This window comes from Sipha flava, unplaced genomic scaffold, assembly GCF_003268045.1.
Source record: "Sipha flava isolate LNK unplaced genomic scaffold, YSA_version1 38_pilon_pilon, whole genome shotgun sequence".
Classification (NCBI taxonomy): Eukaryota; Metazoa; Arthropoda; class Insecta; order Hemiptera; family Aphididae; genus Sipha; species Sipha flava.
The window spans coordinates 910,631-930,272 of record NW_020273099.1 but is presented as its reverse complement, the minus strand read 5'-3'; the positions used below and the strand labels follow the sequence as shown (position 1 = coordinate 930,272).

The window sequence follows — 19,642 nt, the reverse complement described above, 5'->3', positions numbered from 1 at the left end:
TTTCCATCACTCCCTCCTCCAGTCACCTTCAAATAATATATGTTTCGCGAAGGAACTCGCTATTCGGCCCACTGTGGGGAGAATAGCGAAGGGACTCGCTATTCGGCCCACTGTGGGGAGAACACCACGCGGCCACGGTCGTTTTACTGGGCGGTGGTTTAGTAGGAATACTCGTAAAATAGTAATACCAACGAATACCATCCACCCACCCGATTTTCAAATGGGATCCAGGCGTCCCACCTGTGATATACTCGCACGTTACACTCCTTATGATTCTGTTGTTATCGTTCCTAGCTCTGCCCCGTCCACGATTTGTGCATCCGCAGGCGGTCACCATCGCTAATTCGCAACCAGTGGCACCAGCGTTTTTTTCGTACACACAACACAACGTATTCTACAACGTACGAACGCCCTTGCATAAATGTTGACCCCGAGTATTGACAAAATATTATAATTCACGACAGGAAAATAACAACGAACAGAGCTTCAAAAAAACGTAGTAAAAACGCAACATTCGGAAATTTGAAAATTAATAATTAAATGTGAAACCGCTAACACATCCTATTATAATTTATCTATTATAATTGTAGAGCGTTCTTCAGATATCGTGTTACCTTAGATAAATGGATATTTTGTTAAAAATCCTAACCAATGTCGTTTTTCTTTTGTCTACTCCATTAATGTGTAATATATATAATATTGTATCGAATAATATATATATAAACGAGTATATGCATAAGTGCAAATAGTTGGGGGGTTTCGGGGGATTAGCCTCTAAATATTTCAATAGCTCTCCCAGATGAAATATATTGAAGCACTACTTAGCAACTCTAAGTATAGATTCTCCAAAAAGAGTTTACTCATGGCAAGCTCAGTTGACTGTTTTATTAAAATGGATTTTTTTGGTAATTTTATAAATCATTACAAAATTAATATTATATCTTTGCGGACATTCAAAATACTAATCTTGCTATACAGAAAGTTTTTTTACATTTTCAGCATTATAATAGTTCTCCATTGCTCATCCACACATACATCAAGTATTAATCATTTAAATTATACGAATGAATCAGACTTAAATTCCACCGTTCAAAATTAATATAGTAAATATTATTAAATATAATAAATAAATAAAAATATAATAATAATATCAGAACTAACAGAAACAGACTATAATAACTACTGATGAATAGTATAGTGATACATATATTAAAAACAAAAAAATACACATTTTTAATCACGCTTGTGGAAAACAGATAACCCTGAGCTTATATTAAGTGAAAAGGAAAATGTGCTTTTGTGCGCAAACGAGTTATACCCGTAATTATTATTAGAGTATATTTTAACTTTACACAATATTTATACTGTTGTAATATTATACGACCCTTATAGGTAAAATTAAAACTCTTAGACTAACCTGCATAAACGGCCCGGGTGTTTTGCATACTTTATATATGAAGTATGCTGGTATGCACATGGTCGAAGACGCAGTCATCAACCAGCCCATGTTAATGCTCCAATCTGGATAAACATAGCTTCCACCTGCCATCATATCTTTATATCCCAGTATTGAGAATACAAAAATCAACTGAAAGGCGTACACTATTCTTTAAATGTTTACAACACCTTTATTATAATTGTAATTGACGTTTATTTCATGGTGCAAGACATAATTAATAAGGTTATAAATAATTTAATAAATCGATAACTTAAAATAATTTTTAATTTAAATATTTAAATAGTTTGATATTCCTGTTACACTTTAAATCATAGTTTGAAAGTAAATAAAGTTATAAATAATAATAAACGGATGATTAGATATTTATATAATGAATATAATTGAAAGTAAAAAAAGTTGTATTCAAAGCTAGCTAATAATTTTAAGTTGTTTAACTAATAGTTAAACATTAATATTTAAATATTAAGCAGTATAAAACGTAATTAAATTTAAAAAATCATCTATAGAAAAACAGAAGTTGAAATGTTTATAAAATTATTTACTTTTCCTAGGAATACCACTAAAGTAATAAATAGTACTTCAAATGTTAAATAAAAATACGTAAAAAAATTACGAATTATTCTGAAGGATATAATGCAATATATGCAGAGAATATTTGTTTTAAAATAAAATATATTATACAAAAATACATGATATTCTATTAAACCCTTACTTCTTAACAATACTCAGGAGAAAAATTATATTCTAAATCAATAATTCCAGTTTCTATTTCTTTTTTTTTCTTTTTTTTTTTGAGAACATTTATTTTGTTTGTGAATATAAAATGAATAGTAAACTTAACCTAAGCTCATATAATAAAAACCTTAAATATTTTTCTTGAGTTGTAAAATTTATTGTAAATTTAATTTATGAATGTTACTATGATTAAAATGATCTATAAGCTTACCAATAAAAATGCCGGACTAATGTAACACCAACACAATCTCCAAAATAAACCAGGTCTATGTCCGATCATCATTTCAATATCATTTGCAAATCGATCTACACCATACACCCAACAAACCGCTGCCGCCTCGACAAACACTACAAACAATATGGCGATCCCTGGTCCAAATACGTTCAGCAATGTAATTAAGTAAACTCCACCCTAAAAATAAATTTAATATTATTTCGGTTCATCCGATGAAATTGATTTCAAGTGATAATATAATATTTACTCATTAAGTCCAAAACGTGTTAAATGCAATGTAAACGAACTAATTATAAACGTACTTAAAAAAAATACCAGTTGTTTATGTTTTAATTTTAATTCCTTTCTAAGTTTAAACTTAAAAACAATTTCAAGTGCTTTAGGTCGACATCGAAAATTAAATTTAAACACACTTTTTATACGTGCTACAACAAATTATTATGATATTTTAACTAACTAATTAATTATAAAGCTAAACAATGAATAAACTCTCCACTGTGAATTTTATAAAAAATATACTCCTTTTTATACGTGAAATAAAAAAAATAAAACAAATTTGTTGAAAATTGTGAAAACATTCTCAATTTCTTGTAACTGTGTTTTACATAGTTCTTTTTTGTTTCATAACCATAATTTTAATGTATTTTTATACATTTTATTAAATTATTTGTTTATGAATTAACTAGAACTAAAAACCTGTGGTTTATTTGTAGCTACTCGTTCAATACTCATAGTAACATAATTTATGGTGGTTTTTATGATGACTTTGGATGTACTGCTATTTAACAATTAAAAAAAAAGTACTTACATTCGACTGTAAAATCTCTTATCATTATTAATCTAAACATTAAAATGTGATCCAGTATATTTTATAATTATTATCGAAATTGTCTAGATTCAGAGTAAAGGTTTGCGTATAGAGTTCTTATGTTTAAAACAAAGGTTTTTAATCAACATTTTTAAAACTGTTTAAAAAAATGAATTTGAAACATCATAAATATTATTTAAAATGTTTATAACTTATGTTATTTATGTCAGTGTTTTACACTAATATTTAAATAATAATAATATACTTAACGTTACAACTATGAAATATGTATTATACATCTAGGAACTTAGGAGGAATTAGAATATAGAAAATATTAAAAATATAGTTTTAAATTTTTTTAAAATATTTATGTTACGAGCCGGGATGATTCTAGGGGAGGAAGACGGGAATTAATCCCCAAGTATAAATATTTAGAGGGTGTAATTTTTGTTAGTATATAATCTATTATTGACTACTAATTTGATATTATATAATTTTTTAATGAAAAGGTATTTAAAACTCGATAAGTATGATTGTATGCTAATTATTAGTAAACATTTTAGCATTTGATTCTTGTTCTATGATAAGGCGAAATTTTAAAATTTTCCTTGGGCTTAAAAATTCCTAGTTCCGTCTCCAGTTACGAGTTATTACTAAGTACTTATATTATATCACCATATCGTACAATATATAATATTATTGATATGGAATTTATCGAGCATCTCTAGTAAGCATGTGTGTTGTTCTTCGGTGCTTCATAAGATACTGCCTGTTAATCACAGATCGGGAACTATTTGTTTTTAACATTTTTTAAAACGTTTAAAAAACAATTAAACAAAACATGAAATTTTAAAAAAAAAAAAAATTAAACGTAACAACTCTATTTGCGTGTATTGAAACATTTCAATTTGAAAATTTTTCATTATTTATTTTAGTCACTAATGCAATTTAGTCAGCTAAATTCTGTAGTGTATATTTTAACTAAAATAATAAAAGTCATGTGTATTTTTTCAACAAAATTATTCACATCTGTGATGCTGTTCAACTTCGACCTGTACTTATTGAATTTCGACAGGTTTTTTTAATCAAGATAATGCTACTAATTCTTGATTTTGATCGCTACCATAGTAAAATAATGAAGCACACGTTAAGTGCTAAATATAGGTCCGACGAGAAAGGGAGGGGGTAAAATTATCTTTATTTGATGAATTTTTGAAAAATTTCTGAAATATGTAATCGATAAAGCTCAATACGGACAGTTCAAATTGTGGATCATATGTACTACTTTCCTGCCCGGGGATTTCTTTCTTCGCAGCTCAGGTAAAACGACAATACAGGCATATAAATATAACTACGACAAAAATGTTTTTTGGAAAAGTCATATTATAGAGTCTAGTGATTTTCTGTTATCATGGCTAAATGTCGTAGAACATTTGGAAAAAAATAATACATTTTCAGCTGCTTAAAATTAAAAACACCGTTAAAGAATAAGCGTAAAAACATGTCGTCGTTCGTCGTGCGTGCACTTAGTTTCTATGTAGAAAAAATCGTTTAGGAAAATGTTCCGCCTGTTCGTCATCATTTATTGTTATTATTTCTGTCGAAAAAATACATTTAAGTACCTATTTTGTATTATCCAACCTACTCCACACCTAAGTACATACTTTATTAGACAATTTTAACCCATGGCATCAATGGCCGTATGTTGGCATATTGCTTCGTTCTTCGCGTTTGGCTATTACTGTGTGCAACACCGTATTAAGCATTCAGTTGAAGTATCTAATGCTGGCCATTAGCGGATCGGTTGAGTACACATTTGGTGAAAATTAATGACCATCCACCAGTGACTTTTGACCTATCAAATTTAATTCAACAAGCCAGGTCTTTCGACTAGCATCCACGAAACACGACATTCGTTTTATTACTCTCTTGCCACTTTGCCGGCCTATCCTGCAAACGTTAAAAGCATTCCCGTTTTCCGAAAGTTCAACAGCCGCCCAATGGACGATCTGTTGCTGATAAAATAAACGAATGATTAGTGGGTATAACAGCTTTCGGTTGGGATTCGATTAAAGCATTTTGTAGGAGTGAAGAATAGATATAATAATGTATGGTTGAATATCCTTTGAAAATATCTAATGACAATTGACAACTAATTTTCCTTGATCCCGTAACAATGATAAAAGTAAATACTACATCAAAAACCAGAACTTTTGGTCTGGGGAAGAAGGGAAGGAGGTTAAAATAATCCATGAAGTTGTTACCCTTTAAATGTAAGCAGAAAAATTATTAATCGATATAGACATTGATAAAAACACACAACATTGATTTTGTTATTTAAGCATTTGAATTTATGTTGTTGGTTAAAACTTTTTTATTAAATTCTTATATAAAACAGATTTTATTTAAGTGATTTTTGAAGTAAATTTTGCTCAAAACATAAAAATAACGGTAACGTCTTAATAGATAGAATATAAAATCACATCTAAATTTTTAATATTATAATTAGTTTTTGAAAATCAACTCTAATAAATTATACCACTACAAAAATATTGTTATTATTTTTATAATATTTATGTTAATTTTTATTGTAATATAATTAAATTTTATTGCCACTGCTAAAGTTGCATTTCTCATTTGCTCAAACGCTCAAATTCTATATATATATGTACATAATATAATAAACTATAGATTTTGGTTTAAGTTTTACAGAATGAAATTTTAAAATTACTGCACATTTAACATTTATTTGATAAATAATATATACGTACATAGAATTAGTTTAAAGTTATAAAGTTTACTCTTTTATTACTTACGAATAATTATACTTAATAATTTTAGATATTTCCTACATTTTTTTGCATCTAGAGATTTTTTCACGATTTAATACAAATTTACTAACATTAATATCAAATATATGTTAATAGTTTTTTTTTTTAAATATTCTTTATCAAATTATACAACCAGAATAAACTAATACATCAAATATTGTGTAGAATGTTGTTAGGTTAGGTGCATACCGATTATGTTTAAGACATGACGTATACAAAATTTTAAAAATAAATTCATAAATATAATTATAATTATATTTTTTATCGTTTAAAGTATAATATGAGAGTATAATAATACTTTTCAGATTAGCTGATATTTAATTAAGATCATGTTTCTTTTAAATACTAAACATTCTTCATAAACATCAAAAACAGTACAAATAATAATTTTGTTAAACGAAAATAATCTGTTTAAAAAAATCTGATAACATCAAACAAACGATTTATCTAAAATATGATTTTTTAATAAATTAGCATTATTCATATATTTTATATTAATCGTATAATTAATAAAACTATTTTATATATATAAATTTAAACGTATATCCGTACTCAAATTTTAATGATGAAGTTGTTCAAAGCTCATTAAGTTTAAAAATGTTATAACTCTACAATGTCTAATTTAACAACCATAAAAATAGATCACCGTGAATAATGTGAGCATAAAACAAGATTAACTATGGTATAAGGTTAGAATTATGAGTTGGTATAAAAGTTAATAAAATATATAGAAATAAAATTAAGTTAAAAGCATTTTCATTGTAGTGAATAGAATTATAATAGTCATTATACAGTACACATTCCAGTAATATTAAACTTAAGTGCATTATGCATTATTGTAGTTCATGTTAATTGCTTATAAGTTTTTTGTGAGATACAAAAATTAAATAAATATATTATTAGCTTCTTAAAATAAAGAATTTCAACCATATTTTTTTAGTTTTTTTTTTATTATTGTTAATCACCTCTTATCTAGAATAATTTCAAGTTATATATAGTATACATTATTGCAATACAAAAGAGTATTATACGTAGTTCTAAGTATTATAGTATCGTTACATAATTAAAGTTAAAGTTCAGTGTATTTTATGTAATAAGTAGTTATTATATACATAAATAGATAATTATTATAGTATAATATTTTTCACACATAGTTTTTTAAATATTTTTCTTTTGTTTGATTAATTGATTTCTTATAGTATAACTGTAGATATAAAAAATATTATAGTACCAGGGTGTAGTAGCGTACATACGGAGAGGGTTTCTGGGTTTAAACCCCCCCCAGGGTCAAAAAAAACGAAAAAAAAAGAAAATTGTTTTATTATTGATGACGTGTAATATATTCGTAGTTTCATTATTACGTTTTGAACTTAAAATATACAACTATACAAATATTATGATAATTGAATAATGATATTGATAGGTGTTTGAAAAGTTTTGTTAACTATGTTGTTTTTATATTCCAATAGCTATTAATTTACTGTAATGTAAAAGTAAATTGTAAATTGGTAAAATAGTTGTATAAAATAATAACTGTTTATAGCAGTTATTTATCTTATTTATCTGTACAACGAAAAAAAAAAGATAATGATTATTTTTGTTAAACCCTCCCCAGAGCAAGATCGAATGTACGCCACTGCCAGGGAGATATTATTATTTTTTATAGTCGTATAATAAGTCAATATCACGTGAAGATTTATAGACTTTTTGAGAACAAAAGGAAGACTAACGTTCACTAAAATTCTGATTATTTTTATTTATTTATACAAATATTTGTGTTTGGATCTGTCATTTTCAGATTAGTTTTTCTTGGTTTTAATAATAATAAGTTCTCTAAATCTCAGATAATATTGTATTGCATTCATATAGTATCATGAATAATTTGAATAAGAAATACTATTTGAAAGGAGTACTAACCTAACCCTAAATTAATATAAAGTTTAATACAAAATTTAATACCCTTAATTCAAGTTTATCATTTTAATTCAATATGAATAATAATTAAATTATTATTCATATTTAAACCCATCTACTGGTATAACGTTAAGGATTTAATTTTGATTTAAAATATTTGTTTTATCTATATACCCAATAATTTTGTTTATATAAGTAATAGATCTTTAGGATAATATAAGCAATATGCTCGGAAAATAAATTTTTAAATAATAATTATTGAATAAAAAATAAAATATAAATATTGTTTCTTACATATGTAGTAGTTGGTAACGATAGTATATAAATTACTGCTACTAAGCCAGCAACAAACAATTCTCGATGTCTTTTTAATACATTTGGGTATTCATCACAAAGACCAGTTATGATTGCCTCTAAACCACCAAATGTACTGTCCAAACCTATAACGCAATAAATAATCCGTTCTATTAACAACAAGTAATTTTAATTTTAACGTAACAAATATACATAAATTATTTATTCAATTATATATATTAAGCAACAAATTATTTTACTGTATAGAAAAATAAAAACAAATAAATCTCTCATTTCTCATTAGTTATAGATAGGGCATTGGTAAGTTAAACATTTTGTGAAAGCTTACTAAGACTATAATACAATTATATTTCGAACCCAAAAAAAAAAAAATAATGTATGATTAACCGTCTAAGAATCAATAGTTAGTCAATTCCTAAAAAAAAAAATTTAATTAAAATTAAATTATTTATTTTAATATTGTTCAAATTTAATTATAGTAAGTGTTTGGGCAATGCAATAAATTTAGTGGTGTTGGGTTATGTGTTATTAAATTTGTATTCATAAGTCAGTGACAGATCATTGATTTTCTGATTTTACTGTAAGTTATATTATATTATTTATTTAGAAATTATTTCTAATTTGTAAGTTTGATTAATTATTTGAAACAAATACTCATTGAATTCTAAAAAAATATAAATTTAAAAAGAAATATGTTTGTAGAAAGGGTATCTAAAACGAATGAAACATAATCAGTTTAAATTAAGTAAGATAAAGTTAGCAGATTGAAGGGTAGGAATTTTAATTTTACCTTTTTAAATTCGAATTCAGTACATATTAATATTTCTCAAGAATTTTCAAGGTTAAATTTTTTATAACATTTTTTGAAATATTCCGAAAAATAATTGAGTATTACTTCGTTTTAGTATTCTTTTTAAAATTAATACTTATTACAACTGTAAACGTTAATGAAATATGGAGTTCTATACAAACAAATTCCAAATTGTAACAAATGTATAAATTATATTGTAATCGTTTGAGTAATTATTATATAATTAAAAATACTACCTAATGTGATAAGTAGCAAGAAAAATATGATAGCCCACATAACCGAACCAGTCATCATGGCGATTGCTTCTGGGTAGACGATGAATACCAAACCCGGGCCTGTAAGTCAAAAGAAATTAAGTGAACAATGCTTTAAAGACCTAATATCTTGAGGCTTACCTTCGGTTCCCACTTCGGAAATGCTCTTGTTTTGAACGTGCGCCATATAACCGAGCATAGTAAATATTACGAAACCGGCGAGGAAACTAGTTAGAAAGTTTATTGAGCTAGTGAGAATAGCATCCCAGTAACAGTTGTTATTGAATTTGTTGTAACTCGACAGAGCTAGAAGAGTACCGAACCCTGGGCCCAAAGAAAAGAATACTTGAGATGCCGCATCTATCCATACCTAAGCAAACGTACAAGTATATATATATATATATATCGCAATATACATGATAACTGATAACATAGTTATTAAATCTGGCTTGATTTATATGAAACCGAAACTGCACCTTAGTGTTGACCAGTTTATGCCATTGCGGCGTTAGATAATATCGTATGCCTTCGCCGGCGCCTGGTAACGAGATACCTTGAAAGAGCAACATAAACAATACAACGTACGGAGCGAGCGACGTGACCCAAACGGCCTATATAGCAAAAAATAAAAATAAAATTAAAAATAATAGTTATCTGTTAAATAAAAGTATATGTTTATATATATATAAGTTACGAAGGAATATATAGTTTGTGTTTTACTGATTCGTTAGTCAGCTGTGTTTAAATTAGGTGCGCGTAGAAATGCCGGGCAACATTTAATCAAAAGTCTAGGAGACGATCGAGTGTAGGAAAAGAGGTAGGAAAAATCGCACCGCACTGACGGTTCAATCTATAATTCATTAGACGTCAAAGAGATAAAAACAGAAGTAATAAAGGGTAGACGGGAAATGGCGTTCAATCACACGCACATATACGAGTACGCACACACACACTTATTGGTCAGCGTATTATAGGAAGGTGAGGGGATGGATGATTTTAAAAACAGTGAGTATACGATAACAGATTCTTTGTCGGTCCTGCCACCACTTCGATACCATATACCCTCTACTACACTTTCCGGTAATGAGATGAGCTCACTGCATAATAATACAAGTCCACCGACTACTTAGACTGATTGACTGCACACACCACGTTCGCCAAACATATTATTATACTTAGTCGTACTTCTCTTCTCTTTTTCTTTTACTTTTTATTTTTATTTTTATTTTATTATTTTTTTATTAACACAAATCCAGTCGAATAAACCACACGTGTATAACCGAAAATCATCTCGAGATTAGTCAGAGATGAAAAAATGTGTATTCGTACCGAGTGTTCTGAATGAAAAAATTTAAACGACAACTTACCATTCCAGTGCTTCTCACGCCCTTCCACAAGGAAAAATACACCAACAAGAAAACGGCCAATAAACACAATGCCAATGACCATTTGATCGATCCAATGCTATCCAATCCATCGGCTCTATGCTGTTCTAAAACGCTCCTCCTGCAAATAATTCATACTATATTTTAGTGAGAGACAATACGCATTTACACGGATATATAATATTAGTGTAAACGGGACAAAAATTTGGTCATTGAAAGATAACTATTATTTGTATTTCATTAAATCGGAATTTTCATTTTTATTCCGAAATTACGAAATTACACGAACAGACTTGAGATACATCTTGCACACACGATTTGAATATATTTATAATATTATTATATATTTTAAATATATTTAATAAAATTATATTACTCGAAAAATTCTTTTGCCGGACTCGTCGACATGTTGACTAATCCGGACAAGTTAGTAACAGGATTGCAAGTCAACGTGTTCCATGGATTGTCGCAGCTGGTCCATGGTAATTCGGATCTCATTGATGAAAACAGATAATATACTGCCCAACTGATTACAGTATTGTAGTACATACCCATGTACATATCAATCAAACATATTGCATATCCAACACCTGCAGAGTATTAAAGTAAAAAAATAATACAAACAATTGTAATTAAAATACTGTTTTCGATATTTCGTATCAGATATTTTTTTTTAAAAAGAAAAGAAATATATATATATATATATATGTGTACACTATTAGTTAAAATAAATATTATTATATACGACACATCTACTTATAGTTCTTAGATTTCAAAAAGTGCCATAGTTATTATTTAATGTTTTATAATTCAGTTATTTTTAAATTAAGCACTACAATGCAAAAAAACGTAAATAAAATGGGTCAAAAAAATTGGTACCACCGGGTAAAATGTTTAGAAGTCACTGATATAACGTATGATACCGATTAAATATACAACGAAATTTATTATAAAATGCTAACAATTAATTAAGTTTAATATTATTGAATAATTATGTAGGTACGAGTATGTGTAATTCAAAAATGTTATTAAAATATAGTTTTATAATTAAGAGTATACTTTAAAATAATGTCTTTCATTTTACATTTTTTCTTCAATTCTCTTTTTAATTTTTCGGTAGACATGATAAAATTCAAGTTAAGATAATAATGATTTTAAAATAAAGACATTCAAAAGCTTTAAATTGCGTTAGAATATATAGCATATCGTATTATTTCTATGTTATGAATAGAGTTTTTAATATTTCCTAATATTATAATTGTTGAATACCTAAAATAAAAATAAAACTTTATAAAATGCTTAGAAACGTATCTACCTATATCTATCTTAACTAATTACGAACAGAAGTGTTTAAGGTTTTCAGTGCACACATAATGAGATGTAAATACTCTCTAATAGAATAAAATGATGACTAGAATTCAAAACTATTAAATATACTTAATTATTGAAAAATAATTACTATAGATTATTTATACGAAAGATTACATGAAAAGTTAATAAAACACGTAACCCTAGCATTGTGTAATATTAGTTGTATTATTTATAACTAGGGAACGGATTTATATGTAATAAAAATACAGAAATATGTACATATATATATAAGTATAATTTATAAAATATGTGCTAAAAACATCCAAATATGTGGGGAAAAAAAATTTAAAAAAAAAGTGATTATTATTATTAAATTATCAAAAAGATTTGTTGCATTGAATTATTACAATATCTTGTAAATTATCAAATGCTGAATGTCGCCTATTAGGTATCAAAATATTTTTAAACGGCTAAATTATCGTTTCACATCAACCGATGTATTAAAAGCATATTTTAAGTGTATACTATCAGAAGGCGATAATTCCAAATTTTTTTAAGGTTGTCTGCCATTCATTATGTCATTGATTATTTTAAAATCAATATTGCCTGGAATTTTTTCTGTAACAGCATGAATTTTCTTTTTTACGACATCTATCGGTCCGCTTACGAGTTTTAATCGCTGATTTAACAATTTGCATACTATCATTTGGGGACATATTTTTTTATTAATAATTTTGTTAAATTATTTTTAATTAAAATTAAATAATTTTCAATGTTTCATTTTGCATAATATTTTGAGCTTTTTCAATAGCGATAAAAGTTTCTGGATCTAATTTTGAAATAATTTCTTGTATTTTCGTACGAAAAAGACGTATGAATGATGAAATAATTAAAATATGTTTAAAAATATTTAAAAATTAGTGAAATATGTAAAAATATATAATTATACCAAAATATGTAAAAATATGTAAAATAAAAGTATCATAATTTTAATAGGAATGATTTAAATCATAAACATTTCTTATCGAATCTTAAATATCTCGTTTTAATAAAAATATGCATTTACATATAAATCCGTTCCCTATTTATAACATAAAGAAAAAAAATTTACTTTTACTATTGACATTTTTGGATTTAATTAGCCAATTAGTTGTATACTATGTATGAAAAAATATATTTAGTTTGTATTTACAATAATATTAAAGAAAATATTTAGTTCAAAATGTAATACTGAAAATAAGATCAACACTGATTCATATGCGAGATGGTGACATTCAGTAACTAAATTCAATTTCGATCGATTTTTCGAACAATGTATCAAATTGACGTCTCCAAACAGCCGATAGCTGTCTCGGTGTATTCGTTATAAAGGCCTTGTTTGTGAATAGAATCATTAATTGCAAACACTTATTAGGTAAACTCTAACAGCCGCCTTTGCCAGTAGTACATTTATGGCAATGAAAATACAACGCGCATTCAAAAATATGACTTAATGATTGAATTACGTATAAAATGATACGACCAATTTAATTTCACAAAACTTATTCAATTTATGATGTTAACTAAAATGCTACAACCAAAAATACGACTTATATTTATTTTATATGTATTCAAGTATTTAAAAATGCAATATTTAAATTAAATGCATTAAAAATAAAATAAAATGTAACTAGAATACTTTTATTTTCAAATAAAATATATAATTCAGTTATCAGAAGTTATTGGGTTGAAGAGAATAAAATGGCTTCTATTTTTTTGTCATATTTTTCGAAAAAATTTCAATACTTTTCGTTTTCCAAATTACATGGGAAATGTTTTATACATAGCATATATTTTATTTTTTATCATAAATTTTTAAATCATCCACATTAATAATTGCATCCTTATCATTTTTAAAATTAAAAAATATTAAATTTATTCAGACAAATATAATTTGATTATAGAAGTAGATTAAAAAACCAAACGTTCAAATTATTTCGATAGAAATTTCATCTTAATTTCGTATTAGTTGGCTAAAATTTTGTACGTCATATTTTGTATATGACTCCAACGTGGTTATCCCCAAAGCGTTTTAAACTAACTAACTTTATTCATAATTGTATAATTTATTTTATAAATAATGTGTAACTTAATTGTATGATACAAAAACTGTTATACTCGATAATTTAATATGTTAAATCTAACATAGTAACTTTACAAGTGGACCAATGTAATGCGGTACATAGAAGTTAAAAATTCAAATACCTACGGTTTAAACATACCTTAGTTGATATTTTTAAAAAATTAAAATATATTATAAATATATAATATATTTTTTTATACTTTTATACCTAAGTTTATATGATAAATATCAGGAAAATTTTAAAATTAATAAAAAAAAAAAACAAAAACCATCATATTTTGCTTATTTAAATAATTCTTTAAAATTTTCTTATAATTAACTATCTTATTCCAATTCACAAATACTTCATAAAATCTATCGAGTAATAACAATAACACACATGTTTAGATAGAGTTAAATACGAGTAAATACTATTACGTTGGAATTCATTCCCCAAAATATATGCATATTCGAAAAATTCTAAGATGTATCTATATAATAATTATATTATACAATTTTAATTAATCTTTTATTGATTTAAAATGTTTGGGATATTAAAGATGTATTTATAATATAAAATTTTAAAACATAAACTTCAAATATTCAATTTTTAGTGAATGAGGAAATAATATTCATATAATATAATACCTTGATAATTATTATCAAAATAAATTTTAAAAATTATTAATGTTATAATTTTATCATTGTATTATTAATTAATTTCATCTTAATTTAAACATTAAATGTAATAAAAAAAATTGTCGAGCTAACTTTTCCAATTTTAATTTATATTTAAAATAAAAATTTAGTTTTAGTTATTCAAATGTTTTAAACTATGAAAACATTTCTTGTCCAGAATACATTATTAAATATTTTAAGCATTTTATTACATTCACACGAAAATAGTTTTCAAAATTAAATATAAAACTAACCTTATAATAAAATAAGAACATTTCTCGTTTTTATCAAAATCTAAAGCCTGGGTGATTATTTTTCTTAATTAAATAACGAGATCAATCTAAAAAAAAAAACTTTGAGGATATTCAAAATTTATCAACATATACGATTTTGTTCATTTAACTATTATTAATTAAAATTATTTGATACGTGCAAACAAATTTTTCTAGTAAACTAAATAATTAAAATATTTTTATGTTAGTATAGTAAATAGTTTAGTCTCGGTATAAATACTTTACTGCTTGTAAACTTTACCTATGCAATATAATTCACACGTATAATAGTTAAGACGTAATATAAATAAATATGATAATTTGACATATCAAATTAAAATTAATAATATTTATAAATATATACATTTCAAACATGGAACACCATGAATTTTTGGTTGAGACACTTGAAAATAAATAAAGAACTATAAAACTATTATTAACTATTAGTAAGTAGTGTCATTTTAATAATTATAATATTAATTAAGTGAATATTATATTATTCTGTACCAATATATTATTAGTCTGCTTTATATAATCGTGTTTAATTAAATTTCAATTAGTACATTTTATTTTAAATACGACTAGATATTATAATTAGTTGAAAATATGGGTTTAAATTCTAATACAATAAACGAGCACCTCAAAACACGATGTTATTATTATGGATGATTCGTCCGTAAAGTGATTTTATTGAGTCATTATGGAGGGTCTAGTAAGGTGTAAAACGAACACCTGCTGAATTGGTAGAAAACGTAAAACAGCAAATGCAGTGAAACTAAATAAATGCTTTGAAAATATATGGAACCCAGTTTAAAATAAAATCACTATAAGAACAAGACCAATCGACATAATATTATTGCTTATCTGCTGAATATCATAATGATATAACTGATAGGAAAAATGAAACAGTCAACCGGAGTAAAAATCAGACCGATTAATACTTGTATATTTTTATTTTATTAATCAATAATTATTTAATTAAAATCGTTATACAAAAAACTGTTATTTATTGGTAATATAAAAAAAATTTATAAAATTAAATAGAGTTAATTATTGGAACCGTTCAGATTCAGGTGGCATTTTGAGTTGCACAATATCTCCCCAGATTTACTTGTACATTTATTTGTTAAATTATTATTTTTCCACATATATTTTTTAATACTTTGACCACCGAAAAAAAATTGTGCATTAGCTATTTCACATAAAAATTTTTTTGTAGCCGACACTAGTAAAAAATGTATAAAACGTTCATTATGATTTATTTGTTTTTTTTTTCACGTTTCTTATTTCATATAATACTAGTATACCCATTGCAAAAATTCCCAATAGATAACTTATTTATATAATAAAAAGTATAGGTGCAATCGAATCAATACATAAACACATTTAAACAAATCAGTAAATGAGTATAATATCGAAAATTGAAAGACATATAGAAATGACAGAGAGTGTTTATTAAAATATATGTTCCGCAGCATTAAGATAGACTATGTATGAGAGGGTGTAATTATTACATAAAATAATTTTACAGTACTTCCTTCCAGATAATATTAGCTAATATAAGTTAAAATTAATAATATTAGTATTGTTTGTTTTTATATCACTAGGTAAGAACTAATGAGAATGCAGTATTTGAAAAAAATTGAAAGAGAAGTTGATAGTGCACACATAACTTTTCTCAAACTCAACGAATTTAAACAGTTAATTGCTCAAAAGAAAGAGCTTGATCCACTGAGTGTTCTGAGAGTGAAACGATCAAGATCCATTCATTAGAAGAGGAGCTATGAGAATTCAAATTGCTTAAGTGAATGTGTCCCTTAAGAAATATACAGAGAAGAACCCCGTTGGTGAGAGTTGAGTAAATTTCAATGATTGATGACATATTTGTGTCTAAATACCTTTCATTAAAAAAAAAAAAATGAAGGAAATCGGCCGGATAGAACGGCCAGACTTTAGTTTTCATAAATATTTTTAATCATATAATATATTATAATACTTTGATTTCCTTAAATTTACCGAATTCTCATTATTTTCATTAATTAATTTATTAAAACCGTCATAAAATTTTATTTTTTAAGAAGACAAGTTTTTTTTAAAAAAAAAAATAAATGATCAAACATTAATAAACCGAACAAGTGAACTTTAAAACCGATAGCACCATACTGAAGTTTAAAATTATTATACAATATCAATGCACACGATTTATCACAATGTACAATTTATATTTAATCTTATTAACTACTATTTATATATTGTTGTATTTTATTTTATGAAAACACTTTGTTCGCTCAAAGGTAGATAATGTACAAATTACTCGGTTAATGTAACTATAAAATAAACGTTTTACAAATACTCGTATGTACACTTTATCCAATAAGCATGGGTAGTGATCACATTATCCGGGTGATGTGTACATTACCCGATTTTCATACTTTACCCATAACATATTTTACAAGACCACACTTACGAATTTAGTAATCTTGATTTCTAATGAGCTATTTTTAATATTTTCCTTTCAAATAATTGTGTATAAATTTTTAAAATATATAAAGATACGTGAATTTCCATTACCAATATAACTATAATTATAACAGTTTTTATAGTTATACTATCTGAATTACACGGTCTCACCCGGGAGATATTTTACTATTTTAAATAAGAAAAATTAAAAAAATTCCTAACCTAAAAATCTCAGGTTGAAAAAAATACAAAATATTCTTATATTCAAATTTTAATAATTTTTATTGATTTTTTACTTTATATTAATATAAATATATTTTAATCGATGCTTTTTAAATAAACATAATAATCAAAATCGAAATTACCCTAGCTAGGTAACATAAAAAGAGAAAAATTTTTTGCAACTAATCCAAAATTGTTATGACCCTTAAAAATGTGATTTTCGAAAAATCCGTTCTTATTGAATATTTAGAGTATCCATTAGAGGTACGACTGTTCAAAAATTTTAAGTTGGTAGGTTAAGTAATTTTTGAGAAATAGCAATCAGTGAGTAAGGGATATTTGGCCTTTATAGATTAACAAAAAATTTCGTCTAATATACATGCACATGTTAAATAACACAATCCAGACGTTAAAAGGTATTTAAAAAAACAATACATGAAATTACATAAATAATGAACTTCTGGTGTGTAGTAGATCGTGTATCTAATATTTTATTACTGTTAATTAAATCGTTTAATACGGTAATATAATATTATGTATATTTAAGTGAATTATTAACTCTTTTCAAAAATATATGAAGTCAAATCACCCTGTGAACAACGTGTTCAGAATGTATACAACAACAATAACAAAAATAAAAAATGTGATAAGATAACATGATAACTGTAAAACGAATTTTAAAATTGTTTTCTTGTTTATTTTAAACTATTACACTGCTAATAACCTTATTTGTTATAGTCACGTTAAAAATTATATAATAACTTTTTTTTTTTTTTGAGTCGAAAATACCTGGTTTTCTTAGTGTTGTTTTAATTTTGATTTTTATGAACAAAAAAAAAAAAATATGTATACAAATAGTATTGTTCATGTTTTTGAAAATTTGAATACGCTCAAAAGAACCAAGGTGCAACTAATGGACGACTATACTACAGTGTACGATGTAATATATACATATATATATATATATATATATACAAATGAACTTGAATGATGATACGAATGCCGATTTAGAACAAAACTATAAGAAAAAAATGTTTCGGATATTATGATTTTCGGTAAATGAATCAATTTATGTTATTCATTTTGTCCTTCATTAATAGGCACCTTTTTTTAAAAAAATATCTGTAAATTAACAATAATAAACCCGAACTTGTGCTAATGTTTTTTAATTCACATTGCTTTTCCTAATCACTGTTAAAAAAATTCTTAAAACATTATATTTAACATTATTTACCTATTCAAATTTTCCAGATTTTTCTTTTGAGAATATTAATTTAAAATTTAAATCAATATTCTAATACTCTACATTTTAAATAAAAATTTTATCGGTGGTTCCAGGGACTTGGTTCGGGAGGGGTTGGGGCTAAATTATAATTTTTACAAAAGTTAATAATAAATACAAAACAACAATTTTTACAACACAAATTCCAGTCTTCTATATTTTTAATTATTGTATATTATATTATATATTTATATTAACTATAATAGTCGATAATATAATATTATGTTTTCTTTTGTTTTTGCGTCTGTAATTTTTTTTAACAATATAACATTTTTAGAAATACAGGCTGAGAGGAAACGAGGCCCTTAGGCCCTCCCCTTGAAACCGCTTTTGAATTTTATCAATAATCCATTCACATGATCATATAAATATGATATTTACACGTGCTATAAGTTATAATAATGTTTAATCCATAGATTAAACTGCAGCTAGTTATTCCATTCTATACATCTGTAAGCATAAAAGAGTTTGGAAATGTTAAAACGTTAATGAAAATTAAGCAATACTTTATTCTACCAAATCAAAAAAACTGTACAAGCACTGAAACACAATAGAAAAGTGTTTTAATT

At 25.6% G+C, this 19,642-nt stretch overlaps 1 protein-coding gene across 2 annotated transcripts in view; it reads right to left on the bottom strand.

Moving 5' to 3' along the window:
• Positions 1–19,642, bottom strand: part of LOC112688329 (sodium-dependent serotonin transporter) — a 35,939-nt gene that overhangs the window by 2,215 nt on the left and 14,082 nt on the right. For both annotated transcript variants that reach the window (XM_025561482.1, XM_025561483.1), the window contains 8 exons: positions 11,124–11,337; positions 10,730–10,868; positions 9,839–9,973; positions 9,504–9,732; positions 9,345–9,443; positions 8,277–8,422; positions 2,406–2,606; positions 1,418–1,588 (listed from right to left, as the gene is read on the bottom strand). In XM_025561482.1, coding sequence (XP_025417267.1) covers positions 1,418–1,588; positions 2,406–2,606; positions 8,277–8,422; positions 9,345–9,443; positions 9,504–9,732; positions 9,839–9,973; positions 10,730–10,868; positions 11,124–11,337 — 1,334 coding nt within the window. The remainder of the gene's footprint in view (positions 1–1,417; positions 1,589–2,405; positions 2,607–8,276; positions 8,423–9,344; positions 9,444–9,503; positions 9,733–9,838; positions 9,974–10,729; positions 10,869–11,123; positions 11,338–19,642) is intronic.